Source organism: Triturus cristatus, chromosome 12, assembly GCF_964204655.1.
Source record: "Triturus cristatus chromosome 12, aTriCri1.1, whole genome shotgun sequence".
NCBI classification, from domain to species: domain Eukaryota; kingdom Metazoa; phylum Chordata; class Amphibia; order Caudata; family Salamandridae; genus Triturus; species Triturus cristatus.
Window position 1 is genome coordinate 751596828 of NC_140595.1, and position 20441 is coordinate 751617268.

Genomic DNA, 20441 nt, shown 5'->3' on the forward strand with positions numbered 1-20441 from the left:
GAAATCCCGATCCCCAGTACGGCCAGTCCAGTCTTGGTAATTACCCAATTTCACAAGCTGGGACCTGACCATCAGGAAGGAGAGGAACCAGCCTAGTACCCCCTCTGTGAGACTTATTCTAAGTTCCCGCGGTCTCGAGGAGGAGATCATGGTCCACCATAATGAAGGCATCTGATAGGTCTAAGAAGACCAGATGGCAGGCTTCCCCATTGTTGAGGATGTGGTACAAGTTGTCTAGTAATGGAACAGTGACAGTTTCAGTGCTGTAGCCTTCCTTGAAGCTAGATTGGATATTGAAAACTCGGTCATTGTTGCCTATATGTTTGTTTAGTTGGAGAGCAACAACTTTTTAATGGCTTTTCCTAACCAGGAGAGAAGGCCCACAAGTCTGAACATTTTGAGAAATTCAGGGTTGGAATTTCGTTTCTTGATAATGGTCGATTTCTAACCAAGTTTTAGATGGCTGGGAAGCATGCCTTGAGATAGAGATGTGTTACTTATCATGAGTCAGTTTGGATCAAGAATGCCGAAGCTCTCTTTGATTGTTATGGCTGGTACTACATCTCTGAAGTATGACGTAAGTAGTATTTCTTTTATTATATTTGAAAGATCTATTTAGTTTTGGTTCTGGAATAATTCCCATATGCATGTTTTTTAGGGGGTAAAGATAGGTGGAGATGATACTGACTATTGTTTGGGAAGAGTTTTGTATTTGAGAGATTTGTTTTTGGATAAAAGTTGTTTTTGAATTTCTAATTTCTTTTATGAAAAGTTTCTGGCTCTTTTCAGTTTTGGCTTTGTGGGTTGTTACAAATGTTTGAAATGTATTTGTTTTAAGTATGTTGTGAATAATGCAACATAAGCCCTATGAGTGGGGATGGCAGGAGGGCTGGGCAACAGGTCCCCTATGTGTGAGGGTGACAGGAGTGATGGGCAACATAAGCCCTATGGGTGGGGGTGGCAGGAGTGCTGGGCAGCAGGTCCCCTATGTGTGGGGGTGACAGGAGGGATGGGCAACATAAGCCCTATGGGTGGGGGTGGCAGGAGTGATGGGCAACAGGTCCCCTATGGGTGGGGGTGGCAGGAGTGATGGGCAACATAAGTCCTATGGGTGGGGGTGGCAGGAGTGATGGGCAACAGTTCCCCTATGGGTGGGGGTGGCATAAGTGATGGGCAACAGGTCCCCTATGGGTGGGGGTGGCAGTAGTGCTGGGCAGCAGGTCCCCTATGTGTGGGGGTGGCAGGAGTGATGGGCAACAGGTCCCCTATGAGTGGAGGTGGTAGTGGTGTTGGCCATGCAACCCCTATGGTGGCCTGTTGCTAGTGGCCAGGATATGGATCCTCTGGGTGGGTGGGTGTCATTTGTTTGTGTGGTGGGTGTCTGACTTACCGTCTGCGCCGTCCGCGTCTGTTCCTGATCCTGTCATAGATGTACAGTACTGGTATGACCTGTGCGATGGGATTCATGATGTGTTCGTCTCGTACACGCTGCTTGTTGCTCCGTCTCGTACCCGTTGCAAGCTGGTCCGTCTCGTAGCCGTGGATGGTGTTCTGGCATGAATCGTACCTGATGTGCTTCTTTTCCGGATGCTGTGATGTGCTGTACGTGGCAACCCGTCCGGCGCATATGATTTATGCATCGTACTTGTCCGGACGGAAACTGCTGTGGATACTGCTTCCGGGCGACTTGGTTCGGAGTTCGGAGGTACGGCTCAGACGGAGAATGAAGCTTGAATCACAGCCTACTTGTCTGTCGGATTTTTGTCAGTTATGCACATCGTACTTCATCGCCCGGGCAGACCGGCTCCAGGTACGAGTCGGTCGCAAGGTAAGGCTACGGACAGCTCTTGGAGAGCTGTCCGACCCGGATCGGACTCGACCCCTCAGTGTTATGTTTGTAACTTGGAGTTCTGGCAAAACTTTGCAAGCGGAATTTTTTCTCTCCCGCGGCTTACCAGCGTTAAGTTAGTGAGCACTATGAGAAATTGCATCCCCTAGAGCAACTTTCGGGTTCTCGAACGGCACCTGGTGGATTGTCTTAACATGGGCATTTTATGGCACGTTCACGTTGAGATAGTTTCCACACGAGTAGAAATTCCACCTGAGCAGCAAAAAGAAGTATCGCCCTCTTACACATCACCTGGTGCTGTTTGTGCTGAGTTTACAATGTAGAGGCTCCTGATACTAAAAATCAGCACCAGCAGTATTGCGTGCCGAATTTTGCTCATAGAAGTCGGCAAAATCTCGCAGAGTTTTTATCTAACTCCACAGAGTCAAACTCCACAAGTTCCACCCACCTCTTATCAGAATATTAATATTAATAGTAATGATATTGTAAGACATAAATATCATGGTCTTAATATCATTGACAAAACATGGAAGTAGACTAATATTAGCTCTAAATGATATTTGGAACACAATATGTTCATTAAACAATATTTAGACAATGACAGTCTGCAACAGCAAACCGTATGGGTGCTATAGAAAATGACATGTTTTTTGTCCAATCTGTTGTTCTGTCTGTAGAACACTGTGCACTCTACACTTGCAAACTAATAGGAAAGTACCCCTACTCCCCCTTTTAGCATGAGTGAATTGGCATAACCCTAATTGGCATTTTACATAGGCTTGTTTTTTTGCAATATTGAGAGTTTGTGTCACTCTTCTTATGCAGAATTCCCCAAATTTCACCATTCCGCCACTTCAGATAATTGCATGCCATTCACAATAACAATGTAACCCAAAGGACACAATTTGTAGTAACAATTTTACGTAAATGCATGGGAAAAACATAACGTGAGTGGCCTTTGTTCGCAGTGCTGTTTTAGGGCTTCCTTGCAGAACAGTGCATTTTCCACAAAAATATAGTGATAAATGAGAAATTAGCATTTTATGCAATTACGTGTAATTGTGAGTAATTTTTCCATAATTTTGCAGAATTCACCAAAAGCAAAATTACATAACTTTCATACATCTCTAATATTTAACTTACCTATAAGTACCTAGTTAAATATTACTAATCTAATGCAGTACCTATTAAGCCATCCAGGGCAGTGGCAGTGCAGACTTAGTTTCAGGCTCACCATTTTAGCTTGATTGTAGCAGTGTAATATTGCAATTAGACCAGTCAAAATAAACCCTTTTGACAGGGCAAAATCTTTCTTTTGAAAATCAATAGACTGCATCTAAGGCTGAGTGCATGAAATGTCAAGGTTGAACATGTAGAAAATTAATGTTAATCATCTCCTTAAAGTGACTAGCTCCCAAAAGACATTTCACTGTAACAAGGTTGGCTTTTCCATATAGAAACATTGGCATCTAATATTACATGTAATAATATTCTGTTTTACTAGGAAACACCCAGAGACATGATCCAAGTACTCTTTGTAATGTTCATTAAAAGCCAAATTCACTGGTGAAGTTGGATTTTTAATAAAAAGCGGAAATAGGTACTTTTAGAAAGTTACCTTTCCCTGCCTGAAGATCCTAGAGGCTAATTTGCAATATAACCTAGCTGTAGACCTCTGAGTACACAAGTCCTAAATGAGATTTGGAAACTGCTTCCAGAGCAGAGACACAGGCCTAGGTGTTATTGTTCTCTGGTAGAAAGACGCATTGGGGAGTGCCCAGCAAACTAATTTACTTCAAAGGGGACTCCTCTGTCACAGGGACATGATGGATGACACCTGGAGCAGACCCTTGTTTTGTTCCCCTAATCAGGAAGACACCAATACCCGTGAGAAGGTAGCTGCCCCCAGAACTCGTTTGGAGTTCTCACAGAGCGGGGTTATTCATTTCCTTGGCCAGACCTCTGGAATGGGTACAAAGGCTCTGTACAGTTGCAGAAACGAGGAGCACTGTGGGATTGTTTGCTGTAGTGCACACAGACAAACTGAAAAGTGGGTACGGTAACCCAGGGGAGCTTTTACTCTATTGGTTAGAGAGAAGTCAGGAGTCACCCTCAACCACAGGCTGGTGCCAGGCATAAATGTAACATTCCCAGTACCTTCCTCAGAACACTATTTGCCTTAAGGAACATCAATAGAGGACTGATTCTGCTGTCTGAGACCTGAGAGAAGCCCTGAAGGACTGGACCTGCTCCAACTTATACCAAGAAAAAAAGAGGACTCCAAGCATGATAGGGCTGACCTCCTGTTCAAGCTACAAGGTCAAAATAAGCCACAAGAGTTATTTTCTTGCAACAGCCCAACTGACCAGTTCCAACTGTATCTGCTATGGAAACTACTGTTGGCCTCTGCTGGACTGAATCCTGAACCCTACGTGCTGTTCCTGAGGTCCTGGAAAAACTTGCTGTATCTGATTGGACATCTCTACCACCCCTGAAAACCAAAGATGTATAAAAAGTGTTTTGCTCCAAAGACCTCCCAGGGTCCAGAACAAATCTGGCTAGCTGATCTGACCAAGGTGCTTTACCACTGGAGTGAATATTAAGGTTTTTCCTGCTCAGAGCTTTTTCATGATAGCAAATCCAATGCAACTGGACCTTGTGGCGAGAGTATCCAGTCTTGTGGAGCCCTCTTCAGCTACAGCCTTCAACCTTGCTCTCCTGGGGAATTAAAAAAAATGCTAAGCAAAACAAAGAAATCTTGACAAGGTGAAGGCACCAAAATGATCTGCCTAGTGAGGGACCTTCTATAAGCATGAAGTTTTCCCACTAAAAACCAATGGCTTCACTGGCACCTCATCCAATATCTAGCCAACCTCATAAAGCCCTACCTGGCTACAGACTGCTGGCTTACCCTGCTGAAGACTTTAGACTTATATTTTTGACATAGGAAAGGATTTACTTATGACTAAAAAAGGTGAGTGCAGCACAGAGAGGCATAACAAGGAGAAATATCCTTATTTCTTGTCATTATCCCTCTTTCCACGTGTGCTGCATTCTGTAGCAATCATAGAAAGAAGCAAATTACCTCTGAGGATTGTTTTTGTGCTGGAAGGCTTTCATGCCCATAATGCAGGCATCCTTGCAGCAAAGCGCAAAGGTGCCTGCCTTGACGCTAGTCACCACACAGTGCACTAGCGTTAGGAGGAACCAGAAGTGTGGCATTTCTTAGTGGATATGGCACATTTCTGCTCTCTCAATTTCACTTAATGCAGTGTAGCAACTTTGCTTGCTGCCCTGCATTGCATGAAGTGTTAGTAAATATGGGCCTAAGTCCAAGGTAAATGACCATTGGGTCACACCTATCCCCAATATCTGACATGCGTTCCATTGCTGTCAGCCTCAAATCGCATCTTTGTCCCAGTCTACCAAGGCCAGTAGACTGTAGTTTGCACTTAACTTATTTTGGTGCTATTTTTATTGTGTACTGTAATCATATTTATTAATATGTACTCTATTTTTCTAAGTCAGTTTGGGGGTTTTATTGTGTTGTGTTTTGTCTTTATTACTATCTTGGTACTACATAAATACTTTACACATTGCCACTAAGTTACACCTGCCTTCTCAGTGTCATTGGTACCTTGGGGTTGAGGTGAGGTTAATTAAGTGACTTTAGTGTTTCACCATGACAGGGACAGTATTTATTAATTAAGGTGGTTAGAAACCCAAAGTACTGTCTCTACAGGCGTAGAACATGGAAGTGATGTGCTCTAAAAGATGAAGTCAAAGGGGGAAAAGATATGGCCTGAGCGAATCCTGATAGGAAAAACAAGATGCATCCTTGATCTAGATTACAAACTCCCATACAGTAGATTCTGGACGTCATGTTAGAACTGTCCATGGAGTCAAAAAATGTAAAAGGTTCTAGAAGGGTCAAGATTGTAACACCACCCCTTATCTTAGATTCCATTGAGTTTTTTTGATAATGACAAGGACAGGTTTCAGTCTTCAATATGAATGAAGTCTCAGTGGGATAAAAGTGATAGATTACTAAAAAAAAATATCAAAAGCTGGACAATACTATTTCAACATAATGTTCAAGGAGGTTGAGACAAGGGGAACAAGAGACAATGTATGGCCTCTTAACAAGAGTAAAAACAATGGCATATCTAGAGGCTACGAACATCTGTTCTAGGTATCAAACACACCAGCTCTGATTCTTTTTAATGCATCTGACCTTTCTTTAAGGATAATACATCTAAAGGCATTGTCAGACTAGCAGGACATGTTTTTGACTTCCTTAGGGAGCTCAGAAGATGCTGAAATGGAAATCAGTTTGCAGGTGGGATAGGAACGTTTCTCATTAACGTAAACCATTCTTTAGTCATTTTTAGAACATTAGACATAATGGAAATGGTGGTCTATTTGGCAAGGGCTGCGACGTTTGGGCCTGTGTCCCCAAAGTTTACTGTGAGTGGTAAGGTGGGGCATTTCATTGTAGATGGTGGTGGGAATTGTGCCATAAAAGATCCCTTTCGAGAAAAGGTGTGAGGTGCATATCCATGCTACAATACGCTTAGGTCACCACTTTCTTTGTGGTCCAGACCCTTTAAAAAGTACTACTTTAGCAATAATGTTTTCTTTTTGTGCGTTGCTTTTTACCTTTACTTTCATGAAGGTGCTTTCATCTACAGACTATTACTCTCCCAGTATGTGGTGTACAAAGGTTTTGAAACATCTTTGTTAAATATTGGAATACTATTATTGCAACCAATAATTTTAAGAATTATTATCACAAATGAAAAATAGCTGCTGGTCTGTCTCACTTTCAAATAATTGGGGGCAGGGAGCAGTTGACCTTTGGTCAATGGGTTTGAATAAATGCACAAGTAAATCAATATGACTTATAAACTATGCAGGAATAATTTAATAGACTCTTTATGTATGTAAGAGCCATGTATGACCCAGAAATATCTGAGGTGTAATGGAGCACTGAACAGAATGGTGAAGAGGGGGGCACCAGTGAGTATGAATAAAGTGTTATATGAAGTGATGTGTCTTCAATTTCTTTCTGAATTGTAAAAGGGTGGTTTCATTTATGAAGCCGGTGGGGATGATGCTCCAGGTACTTGGCATCTAGAGCATGCAAATCTGTCTCCTGTTTCTTTTTCTCCCTGGGTTTCCTTGTTCCAGTCTGGTGATATCTTGGCTTCTAGTAATTTGTTGTTCACCTGAGATTGCTAGTTTCTCAGCCAATGAAATCTCTTTGATAGACAAATTTCCACATGATGAAGTGAGCTGCAGTATGTAGAATAACTGTCACGTGTGCCAGAGTAGATTTGGGTGGATTGTGATCAGGGCATTGCCTCTCTTAAAGGTGGGAGAGGACTTATGAGTGGATTGTTGCTCTGTTGTTTGTTTTGGATAGGAAGAGTTTTAACTTTTTCTGCAGTCCGAAATAATACAATGCTGAATTGGGATTCTTTGATGTTTGGTCTCAAAAAAGAGAGCTATTTCTTGGGAGAGAACCTAGGTATTTCAAGTATGGTGTCAGCATGGGGGAAAGGGGGTAAAATCATGAACATTCATATCTGCTCAATTTTGCTTTGCTTTCTTTGAGAACAGGAGTTATTTTGCCTTAGCCGAGAGCTTAGCTGAGAGTTGGGTAGTTGTTGGACATCCAGTTCTGAATTAGTATCTTTGATGCAGGTTCATGTTGGTTTGCCTTTTTGTTTCAGAGCAGTGATGGGAAGGGAGGCTAGTTTTTGATCAGCTGAACTTTGAGAAATGCCATCTGTCTTCCCACACTGCGCTCTATGGTATGCACTTGTGGGTCGAAGGGCATTGACTTCCTTTTATATCTCAGCAGAGTACCTGGAGGGGAGACTGAGTTCTGGTTGGCTTGATGAGGAAGGATTATCACTGTTTATGTCTTCTTTTCTGTGGGACTGGTGTACATCGGTTGGCCCTTTTATCTCAGTAGAATGATGGAAGGGAATCCAGTCCTGCTTGGCTAGGGAGTGAAGACCACCAGTGTTCTGACCAGGCAGTGGTGTTTGGAGAGATTCTTGCCTATAAGTAAACTGTGCATTTATCTCAACATGGAAATAACTAGTTATCTCCTATTTTACTCTAAGTAGAACATGTATGCTGCAGTCGCCTGCTACGCAAGCCACTACAAATGGTAAAGTCTACAAGCATGTGACCTTTCCATTAATATTTCAGGTTTCGTCTCCAGAATTACAAATCACTACAGGCCATGGTTTTTGCTATTGAGGAGATTAACAAGAACCCAATTTTCCTACCAAACTCCACTCTGGGATTTCGTATCTATGACTCCTGTAGGGTAATGCAGCGGTCTCTTGAGGGCACCCTTTGGATCCTGGCAGGGAGAAAAGAGCCTGTTCCAAACTTTAGCTTCCAGTTGATGGTCCCACTCATGGGTGTCATCGGTGACGCTGGATCCTCATGCTCTATTGTGATGGCCCGAGTACTAGGCTTGTACAGGTTTCCCCAGGTAAGATTTAGAGTAAAAAATGTATTTTTTTAAATAAACAGTACTATTGGTAAGTGCTGCACCCAGGTGGTAAAGATAGAACAGATAAACGACATCGATAAAAACAAGGCAAGTTGGATTAGTAAAAGTCCTATTCACAGTGTGCAAATCTTGCAGCATGTGGGGTATAATAATTCTCGAAGATAGATTTCTACTATGGGGTCTGTTATATGAAGCAATAAAAAAGATAAGACACTCAGCACCTCTGCTACACCAGAAATGTAACAGACCACACAGCAAAGTTTAAATGAGTTCCAAAGTCAATGATTAAATTTTCTTCTGCAAACTTCACAAACTTTTCTTCATCTGCTTTAGCATCTTCACAATGCTGCTAAAAATGTAAAAAAATGTGTGAAAATCCTACTAGCTATGGGGCAGATGTATCAACATTGCATTTTGCGAGTCCTTAATAGCGAAATTTACCGATTCGCTATTAAGGACTCGCAAAATGCAATGTATGTAATTAAAATAGTGATTCCTATGCATTTCTATGAACAAAGAGGCCCATAGAAATTAATGGGAATTGCATGCGCAATTTGCGAGTACCCAATAGGTACTCGCAAATTGCAATTTCAAGGGTGCAAGGGTGCCAAAAGGACACCCTGTGGCAACCCTGAAATATGCCCTAAGGGCATGTATGTATGCCACATGGCACTTAGAAAAATGCAAAAAAGTGCATTTCTCCAGGAAATCCAGGAAATCGCAAACTACAACCAACTTGAAGTTGGTGGTAATTTGCGTTTCCTAAATGCCAGATCGCAAATTTTGGGTGCTTCCAAAATTGCATTTAAGGAATCGCAATTTGTGATTCCCTAAATACATTCTGAAAATAGGGAATCTCAAATTTTCCAATTCCTTATTTTGCGATGGCCTTTTGGGATGATACATCCCAAAAGGCTTTTTCCAGTTCGCAAACGGGCCAATTCTGCGAGTCGGCCCGTTTGCGAACGGGAAATCCCTTGATACATCTGGCCTTTAATATTTTGAAGAATAAACAAAATAGGAACCTTATAGTCTGAAGGGGAATTATCTTGCAAAATATGTTTTGACTCAAGAAAAATCTCTAAAAAGTTGCCAGATTTTGCAACTCTGCAGAATCTTGAGTAGATGCAAACTTTACACAGCTACCCCTGCAGCATTTTGCTTTACATACCCTTTATTTAAAGGCAGCTGGAATACATGAAATACAATTTGGAATATTTTGTACTGTTTCAATCGTACCAGAAAATACGATGATGAGTCTTACTTACCTTTGTAATGGCAATAGATTACATTTAAGAATCACAACGATTAATGATCCACTTTTGCCTGACAACACTAGCTATGTGAGGATTTGTCTCGAATGGACAATCGATCCAGAATAATTACCTTTAACATGCTATCCCTGGGGCAGAGGTAATTCCACTGATGGTTTCATTACATAACATCTGAATTAGAACTTCCTATATAAGGATTTTCAATCATTACCAAATGTCTAAATGAAAGAGATTAGTTTATACACTCCAAGAGGGGTCAAATGAAAACATAATTAATTTCAGTGACAGGGGCGTCCTAGGATGTAACAGAAACAAAAGTGTATTAAATGTTACCTGTAAAGTATTTATTTTTCTTACACATGCTGTTTAGATATTTTACCTATATTCATCTTGTTATTTGATATAAAATATTTTGTTATTTCGTTATGCTCTTTTTCCAGATCAGTTTTGTTTCAACAAGTCCACTCCTGAGTGATCGTAAACAGTTTCCTTCATTTTTCCGCACCATCCCCAATGATGACTATCAGTCCCGGGGATTGGCCCAGTTGTTAATACACTTTGGCTGGACGTGGATTGGTTTGCTGGTAGAAGATAATGACTATGGCCAACAAGGTGCCAATATTTTGAAGGAGGAACTGGACAAGGCAGGTGTTTGTATTGCCTTCTCTGAGAATATTATTGTGAGCCAATCCAACAGGAATGCTTTCCACATTATCCAGGTGTTAAAAAGCTCAACAGCCAAGGTCATTGTCATCTTCTCCAGTGATGCTGGTCTTGGTCCTTTAGTAGATGAGATGGTGAGGCAGAAAGTGACTGGGAAGGTATGGATTGCCACAGAAGGTTGGTCTATATCTGCCCCATTAGCTATGGGCATTTACTCTGATGTTCTTGTAGGCACCATTGGGTTGGCAAGCCGTAATGGTGAGATGCCAGGGTTTGAAGAGCATCTCAACAGTGTCCATCATTCAAGGTCAATGGATAATGGATTTCTTCCAATTTTTTGGGAAGAAGCTTTTGGATGCAAGTGGGTAGGACGAAAACAAATAAGTGCTGTTGATAATGCATCGGTGTTGTGCACAGGAGACGAGAGTCTGGAGAGCCTTCAGAATGACTACAACGATGTGGCTAATTTAAGAGTAGCTTATAATGTCTATAATGCAGTTTACGCCACTGCTTGGGCTTTACATGATCTAAATTCTGAAAGGACAGTAGAGCATCCGCTCATTGATGGAACCTGGAAAGATATTACTGGTTTCCATCCATGGCAGGTAATCTAAGACATTTTAGTCGATATTGTTTTAGACTAAACATAATCATTAATTATTTATATATATATCTCACTTGGTGATGTGAATCTAAAATGAATGCAATTGAATGCAATTGAAACAAATGTTAATGTGCACTTATGTGAGAATGCATACTACATAACGCTTCTCCCTGGAATATTTTTGTGGAAGTCCAGAATCAGAAAACTATACTGCTCGTTTACGGACCATGTAGAAATAGCAATGCTTAGTAAATAGTGAATAATACTTACACAAAGCAAATATGTCTTCAAAACACAAATACACCACTGTCTTTGTTGAATATTACTCACTGTGAGATAGTCAGGGAAGGCTGGAAATGGGTAGGTTTCAAAACTTTCAAACCTATTAGTACATTTCTCAGCATGTACATTCTTCTTCACATGGGACCTCCTACTGTGTTCAGGTGGCCAAGAGTCTTTGATTTGGTGGTCCAGGACAGTCTGAAGGGCAACGTTCGGCAAGACCACCAACTCTTGCAAGATGTGCATTAGACTTGGTGTTCTCGCTGGAGTACAGTGGCAATCTTGGATGAAGTTCTAATCAAACAACACCCTGAACCCTTTGTGCAGCTTCTGACCTATAAAAAGATACCTTCCTTGCTGCAAAGTCTGGTGCTCCCATAGACCTCCTGTTCAGCTCTGCATTCATCCTCTTTGATGGTGCTGCAGTCCTAATGGCAAAAGAAATTGTGTTATTGATTGAAGGGATGAAAACCCTTCCCAGGATACTATCACAATCCTTGTCAGGGTGAACCACAAAAGTCACTAATTCAACCTTTGCTTGACTTTTGGTAGTTTGGCACAAAAGAAGTCAGGCTTACCTTAGATACACTGTGTTCAGTACTTATGCAGCATACAAACCTATAATAAAAAGAAAACACAACACAACAAAAACTCAAACCAATTTGGATAAATAGAGCAAATTTGAATAAATAAAATGACACAAACACGAGAAAATGTTTTAGGTAGGTATAGTGCCTACAACACAACATGATACTTGTGGTCATCTGGTCGTGCAAGACCTTAGGGCTGGGCAGAATTTTGGTTGCGCTGGAGTAATAGAGTAATGTTGGTCAATGTTCATTACTCTTTGATGAAGAATTATTGAAATTCCATGATTGCTTCTCCTCACGTAAGTAAGAGTAATTTGCGGAAAAAACCTACAGCGAGAATTTAAATTTCATGTTCTGCTGCACAATGAAAGCATGGGGGCATTTATAGCACTGAATGCCAGTAGTAAGTTGGAGGCAAACCTACCACATTTAGCAAGCACAAGCAACTGTTTGTATTCGCTATTCGTGTTCTATTGCACGTAGTGCTATTTTGTAGCACAAAATGTATTGTTGCGACCATTAGGGACGTAAAGGAGCATTTTTGCACTAAAACATTGTGCTAAAATAAGGTTAATCTTTTCTTGTAATCTAATCATAACATCACCAAATTTTTTGTTAATTCCGCATGATTATGCTTCAAAAAATTATGTGAGTTACCCCCACGCCCTACTAGACTGGAGGAAATTCACAAGTTCAGGCCGACAGTGCTGTAGCATGAGGTGGATACAGGGACCAGGATAGTTAAGCTGAAAAAGTTACCTTTTCAAAGTCTGGAGCAAAGAGTCCAGAACTTCAAGATTTCTCCTTTTATTGCAGATGAGTGCACTCTGATACCAGTCAAGGGTTCAAGACATGGGAGGAAGATCTTGAGAATTAGGGAGCTACTCTAGCAGAGACCAGCATGGCTCAGGCATCTCCACTTGCAGGTTCAGGCAGGTCCCGTTGCAGCAGGTCAGCTGAGCAGTTGCAGGGAGGTCTCTAGAGCTTGATGTGTCGCTGTAGCTCAGAACAGGAGGTCAGCCAACTGATCCTTGGAGTCACTCAGGTAGCCTGGGGTGAAGGGAGCAGATCCAGTCTTCTTTTGCAGACAGTAGGGCAGGCTTCAGGCAGCAGTGGAGTCCTGTAGAAAAAGGCAGGCCTAAAGCAGCAGGGCAGTACTCTGAGGAACAAGACAAATCTCAAGCAGCAAGGCAGTTCTCTGAGGAACAAGGCAGTCCTTCGTCTGTAATGCCCAGAGTTCCAGGGGTGTACTGAAAAGCTGGTCTGAGGATCCGATATTTAAACCTGGTGCTGTTCTTTGAAGTGGGAGAAACATCTAGGCTACCTCCACATGTGGTTCTGAAAAGTTCTCTTCTTCTACCAAGGCTCCAGGAAGTCTATGGTGATACAAGACTGGTGTTAAGTTTCTTTGTGTGTGCCAGAGGCAGCTGCTTTTGAAGCACAAGTGGGTAGGGGGACAGCTTCTCCCACACCCAGCCTTTCAGGATGGCCCATCCTGCTCACACCTCAGCCCTTTTTTCTCACTGTCTGGGAGGAATACACAAAGCTTACCAGCAGGGTAATGTGACCCAGGACACTCCCAGCAGGCACCAAATTGTTAGGACAAGAAAAGGCAACTTTACAAAAGTGGCAATTTCAGTGCTGTGACTTACAATCTGACTTTACCACTAAAATGGATTTTAAATTACAATTCATTTGAACCTAAACCTGACATCTCTACCTGTTCTTAATCAAATGTTAGCAGTTATTGAATGTAATAAGGTAACTCAATGTTATTGTATAGGGGTGGTAAGCCTTACATTTGTGAAATGCAAATTTAGGAGTTTTTAAACTACAAAGACATGTACAACTCAAAACACGGCACACTTTTTTGTAAAATACGATACACCCTGCCCTATGAGCTGGTTAGGGCCTACTTTATAGTTGACTTCTATGTCTTAAAAAGAACGTTTAGGCCTGGCAGAAGGTTTCTTTTGACGGGTCGTATTGGCAGTTTAAATCTGCACTACAGGTTGCTATGGCACACCTGAGACATGTTTCTGAAATACTAATTTAGTGGGTGGCAAAATAAGTGCTGCAGGTCCACTAGTAGAAATTAATAAACAGGCCCTGGCTATGTGAAGCCCCACTCTACTAGGGACTTACAAGTAAATTAAATGTGTCAATTGGTTGTAAGCTAAATATACCATGAGTAAAATCATGGTAGCACTAGCTGGCAGTGGTAAAGTGTACAGAGTCATTAAAACCATTAAAAATGGGATCCGGAAACAGAAGGGGTGTTGTAATGGATTTAGAATGTTGGGGGTGATGTACAGGAATCTTATAATGACCAGTTGTGAGGGTTCTATGTCAGGGAGTTGATAAGGGAAAGCTAAAGGTGAAGCTGCTCCTGTATTTGGTGTCATTGAACTAAAGATCCTTTGGACCCCAGACTTTCCCCGTGGATGTTTCTTGGATTTTTACAATGGCCACGAGTGTCTTGGAGGAGACAGGTACTGCGAGGCACCATGTTCTCCTGAACCCATTACGCGCATGTGATTGCGGTAAGACTGTGCTGTGGATTTCAGAGGATGTTGGGGGACGTGTGCCCCAGCCATCTGATATTTTTCTGGCAAGTTACTTGCCTTTGTGAAGCTTTTCAACTTAAATTAAGCATATCATGCTCTCACCATTACTTGTGGACAGTGCTCGTGAGAGAGCGCACTCCCTTGGTCTCGAGTTAGCCTCAGATTCCGCTTGTGCATGCATCAGGGTGGTTGTGATGAGGCTGGAGGACGAACATGAGTGATGTGCACTCAGCTGTGGGCCGATGTGTGAAACAAGCTGGCATTCCGCTTGAAACAACAGTGGAAAGACGTGATTTGGCAGCCATTTGAAAGCTTTCAGCTGGTCTCAGTGCATTCCTACAGGGAATATAAGGAACAACTGAGATCTTCTTACTGCATCTATGTGATGCGAGGTTTCCAGTTAACCTGGCATATCATCACAATTTCTACTTTGACATACCTGCAATGATTGGAACACTTTGTTTTGCCAATCATTTCTGCGGGAGAGAGAGGTTTATTTTCAGAAAGTATTCTGCAGTGATCTGCACACTTATATTAAGTAATACATGTTGCAGTTTTGGGAACACTTTAATTGTTGATTGTTCTTTGGGAGATTTCTATCCCAGGAGGAAAGTGAGGAAGGGTGCATGCGGTAATTTGCACATCTTCAGCTGCTCATCGTGTATAAAGAGAGCCATTTTAGTGTGCCCTTAGATGTTTGTAAGTGCGGATTTCTTCTTACTGCACAGTTATTAGCAAACCTGTGTGTAACCCTGGGCGTAGTTCGCGAAGTAGCACTTCGCGAAGCTACGCAAAGTGCAGTTCGCACTAGCGAGCTACGGGTAGCACTCCGCGAACTGCGTAGTACCTTGTTCGCACTGTGCCAGATGTCGTTTTCAATGATTGCACAGTGCGGACAAGCAATCGGCACTATGCAATCATTGAAAATGGCATCTTGCACAGTGCGAGCTGTAGTTTTCTGCTGCTCGAGTAGATTTTTACTCGAGCGGCAGCTTTCTCAACGCGAACTGGTAGTTTCTCATCGCGAGCGGTCGCGAGCATACGCGACCACTCGCAATGAGAAACCTGACCTCCTCGCGTTGGGAATCTCGCCGGAAGGTTTATTTTCCATGCTCGCGATCGCCGACTTGATGTTGCTGATCGCAAACAAGGAAAAAGTCTTGCCGGGATGTCATTTTGCTTGCTCGCGGTCGCCAACTTGATGTTGAGGACCGCGAGCAAGCAAAAAATGACCACAGCACTACGCAACACTACGCTACGCGTGTTCGCACAGTGCTACGTGCAATTCGCGTAGTGCGAAGTAGCGCAAACTACGCAAGCGTAGCGTAGTGCTTTGCCCAGGCTTACCTGTGTGCCTCAGATGTGACAGCAACTAAAGTGTCAGTTTAAATCATTGTGCGTTACCTTTGCACCATTAAAATAAATCATCACTTGCATCTCTAAGTGCATTGTTTTGTTTTATGGTGATTCTTGAGATGAAACTTTTTGTTTTGTCATGACTTTGACGAACATGCCTTCTCCACCTGTGTTTCTATTGGCTAAAGGTGAACCAGTGATACCATGGAAAAGTGGGAAAACCTAATTGATTCATACCTGGTTGCCATAGGATGGGAGAGGTTCTCAGCGGCAAAAAAAACAAGAGCTGTTGCTCCACAATTTAGGGGTGGGGGACATAATATTTATGGTAGCCTTGAGATTTTCACTATAGGCAATGCAGAGGGAGATGCTGATGATGTTTATGATATGTTAGTCCTGATGTTGGAGAAATATTTTGAGTCTAGTATTAATATAGCATTGGAACATCAGAAATGTTTCTGCAGAACACAGAGAAAGGACGAGAATGTTGGGGATTAAATAGCTTATTTAAGAACTTTGGCATATACCTGTGAATTTGATCCTTTGACAGACTCTCTAATCAGGGATCAATTAGTGAGGTGCACAAACAATGTAAGGGTTCAAGAAAAGTTGTTGTCGAAATCCAGATCTCAGGGAAGCGACTGCGATTGTGGAAGGTGTGGAAAGCACCAACACATAGGTTAAAAAAATGCATGCTGTACCTTCAACATCACGGAGGGATGTGACAGACTCTAGTGTGCATTAATTGGTAGGTCAAGTTGGTGCAAAGACCAATTTGAAAGAAGAGAAGACCAACAGTGGGGTAAAGCAAGATAGTAACAGTAAGAATGGCACATTTTTTAAGATGAAGTGGCATTGTTGTGAGAATCCTGACTATTCCACAAACGTACACAATGTTAGGCAAGGTATTCGTGTGCAGGAGGTGTGGCAGGAAGGGTTAGTCAGTCCCAGAGGGTGGAGTCTGTTATGGAAGATGTAAGGAAGATTGTGCTGGCAATAAAACTAGATCCTATTGAAGTGGATGTGGGTCCTTTACATAGGAAAGAATGTCATATAATTAGGGTATAAGGAGGTGGTAATATTGACAGATTCGGGGTCATCATACATAATGGTGGGTGATAGAAATTGGGAAAAAGAGTTTGGTGGAGAGGTAGCCCTGTTCTCATTGGAAATAAATCCAGTGAGTTATAGAGGGTCCAAGATCAATGTGTTGGGTTATGTGGTTATGAGGATCACATATGAGGACAAGCAAATGGTGGGAAAGGTGTATGTTGCGAAACAATGGTACAATCTATTGTGGTGACAAAACCAATGCGACAAGGGAATATTGCTCAATCCCAATGCTGTTCACCCGGTCATAAAATTGTTGGCTAAGCAGGGTAATGAGGACATTATTGAGGAAATTATTGAGAAATTTCTGGGTGTGATTAATGAGAACTTGGGTCCTCTTATGAACTTTGAACACAAGATCAGTCTAAGAAAGAAGGTGGTTCCGTGTGTTCATTGAGTGAGGAAGGTTCCATAGCTCATGTTTGAACCATTGCAAGTGGAGATTAACAGGTTGTTCAGCAAAGGGATAATCAAGGGGACTGAGCCTCCTGAATTGCTTGCTCTGATTGTGATTGCAGCTAAGGATGGGGGAAAACAGATTCGGAAGTGTGTTGATCCAAATGATCTCAACCACCATATATGGGTGGATCGTCAACCACTTCTGAATATTTCGGCTTTGACCATGTTTGGAGTTGCTAAAGGTTTCAGCGTAGTTGATCTTTTGTCAGCTCATCCCCTGGTGAAGTTAAACAATGAGTCCTGACACTTAACTTTTTTGTGATACCTTCGGGTGCATACTGCTTTGTCAGGACACATTTTTGGTTTGCGTATGTGGCAGCATGCTTTCAGAGGGTTATGAAAAGGGTTCTGTCCCTTTCTATCTCAGCATGGATGGCACTGTACTAATCCTATGCTTAAAAACTTCAGATGCTGCTGATGTTGTATGGTGCTCTATATAGGAGCTGCTCTCCCCCTAAACTTGGGAACTATCCAAAGTTCTCTGCTTCTTTTATGTACAATTTATGTGACACTCTATGCCTGAAAGTGTATTGTTTTGATTTGCAATATATATATATATATATATATATATATATATATATAGACTGTTCAACATTTACAGGATTTAGATGTGTATTTCACTTTTTCTACATATGAAATCCATTTGGAGCCAGAATTGAGAATATAATGGTGAAATTGTGCTGGTACTGCTAATTTTATGCTAGGCATCAACTTTGTTGTATTGCCTTCTGAACTATGTGGGCCACGTCTTAAAATCTCAATTTGGACGTTCTTTATATCGTCGATGCCTTTATTGTAGTTAGGTGCCTGAATGCCCTGCAAACCTAAAATTTAGCTGAAAAAAACACATTTTCCACATATTTCTCTGTGGAATCACCATGATGGCACAAATGTCCTACCCAACAGCATTTCCCTCAGTCTCTTGAGTAAAATGATACCTCACTTGTGTGGGTGGGGCTAGGGCCGGTGACTGGGAAGAGCCCAAAACATAGGGATTAAGGGTAAAGCACTGATAATTCTAAGTGCTCCATTTTTAAAAAAAATACATTTTTAGCCAATTCTGCATATGACACCCACACAAGTGAGGTATCATTTTACTCAAGACATGAAGGAGAACGCTGTGGGGTAGGACATTTGTGTTGGCACAGTGATTCTACACAAAACTATGTGGAAAAAGGGTTTTTTTCAGCAAAATTTGAAGTTTGCAGGGGATTCTGGGTAGGGAAACGTTGGGGGATCCAGGCAAGCCATACTTCATTGGACTCCCCAGGGTGTCTAGTTTTCAGAAATGTGTGGGTTTGGTAGGTTTCCCTCGATGACAGTGAGCCCGGGGCCAAAAAACCAGGTGCCCCCCTAAAACCAGGTAGTTTTGTTATAGGTAATTTTAAAGTCTCCACAGTACGATTTGGGTCATTTCCTGTTGCATCCACTATGCCTACCCACACAAGTGAGGTACCATTTTTATCAGGAGACCTGGGGAAACGCTGGGTGGTAGGAAATTTGTTTCAGCCCGGTGAACCTACAACTTTCCCACACAGAAATGTGAGAAGAAATTGATTTTTTCAGCAAAATTTTAGGTTTGCAGAGGATTCTGGGTATGGAAATGTTGGGGTACCCACACAAGCCATACCTTGCTGGACTCCCCCAGGTGTCTAGTTTTCAGAAATGTGTGGGTTTGGTCGGTTTCCCTAGATGACCACCGAGCCCCGGGTCAAAAATTCTTGGGACACCCTTTGTAAAACCAGGTTGTTTTGTGATAGGTAATTTTGATGTCGCCTCAATAGGTTTCAGGCCCTTGCCTGTCACGGGTACGGAGCCTACCCACACAAGTGAGGTATCATTTTTCTCAGAAGACTTTGGGGAATGCAGGGTGAGTGGAATTTTGTGGATCCACGCAGATTCCAGAACTTTCCACCACAGAAATGTGAGGAAAATGTGTTCTTTTGACAAGTTTTGAGGTTTGCAAGGGATTCTGGGTAACAGAACCTGGCGAGAGCCGGACAAGACACTCCATCCTGGATTCCCCTGGGTGTCTAGTTTTCAAAAATGAGTAGGTTTGCTAGGTTTCCCTACATGCCGGCAGAGCTAAGGTTTAAAGTCTACAGCTAGGCACTTTGCAAATAAGAGAGTCAGTTTTCACTTTGAAAATGTGATGTGTCCACATTACCTTTTGGGCTGTTTCCTGTCACGGGCACTAGGCCTACCCACACAAGTGTTGTACCATTTTCCTCAGAAGACTTTGGGGAATGCGGGGTGGGTGGAATTTTGTTGATCCACGCAGATTCCAGAACTTTCCACCACAGAAATGTGAGGAAAATGTGTTTTTCTGGAAACATTTTGAGGTTTGCAAGGCAACCTGGGAAACAGAACCTGGTGAGAGCCAAACAAGTCACCCCATCCTGGATTTTCCTGTGTGTCTTGTTTTTAAAAATGTATTGGTTTACTAGGCTTCCCTAGGTGCTGGTAGAGCTAGGGTTCAAAATCTACAGCTAGGCACTTTGCAAAAAAAGGGTCCATTTTCACTGTGAAAATTTGGTGTGTCCATGTTGCGTTTTGGGCCGTTACCTGTCATGGGCACTAGGCCTACTCACACAAGTGAGGTACCATTTTTCTTGATAGACTCTGGGAAATGTGGGGTGGGTGGAATTTTTTGGATCCACGCAGATTCCAGAACTTTCCACCACAGAAATGAGAGGAAAATGTGTTTTTTTGCCAAATTCTGAGGTTTGCAAGGGATTCTGGGTAAGAGAGCCTGATGAGAGCCAGACAAGTTACCCCATCTTGGATTCCCCTGGGTATCTAGTTATCATAAATGTATAGTTTTTCTAGGTTTCCCTATGTGCCGGCAGAGCTAAGGTTTAAAGTCTACAGCTAGGCACTTTGCAAATAAGAGAGTCCGTTTTCACTTTGAAAATGTGGTGTGTCCACGTTGCGTTTTGGGCCATTTCCTGGCGTGGGCACTAGACCTACCCACACAAGTGAGGTACCATTTATCTCGATAGACTCTGGGGCAAGGGGGGTGGGTTTAAATTGTGTGGAGCCACGTAGATTCCAGAACTTTCCACGACAGAAATGTGAGGAAAATGTGTTTTTTTGACAAAGTTTGAGGTTTGTAAGGTATTCTGGGTAACAGAACCTGGTGAGAGCCAGAC

General features: G+C 42.3%; 1 protein-coding gene across 1 annotated transcript in view; it reads left to right on the forward strand.

The window, feature by feature from the left end:
* Nucleotides 1-20441, forward strand: part of LOC146782695 (extracellular calcium-sensing receptor-like) — a 118848-nt gene that overhangs the window by 18660 nt on the left and 79747 nt on the right. Inside the window, exons 2-3 of the mRNA XM_085637186.1 lie at nucleotides 8072-8363; nucleotides 10099-10926. Of these exons, the coding sequence (XP_085493312.1) occupies nucleotides 8072-8363; nucleotides 10099-10926 (1120 nt within the window). The remainder of the gene's footprint in view (nucleotides 1-8071; nucleotides 8364-10098; nucleotides 10927-20441) is intronic.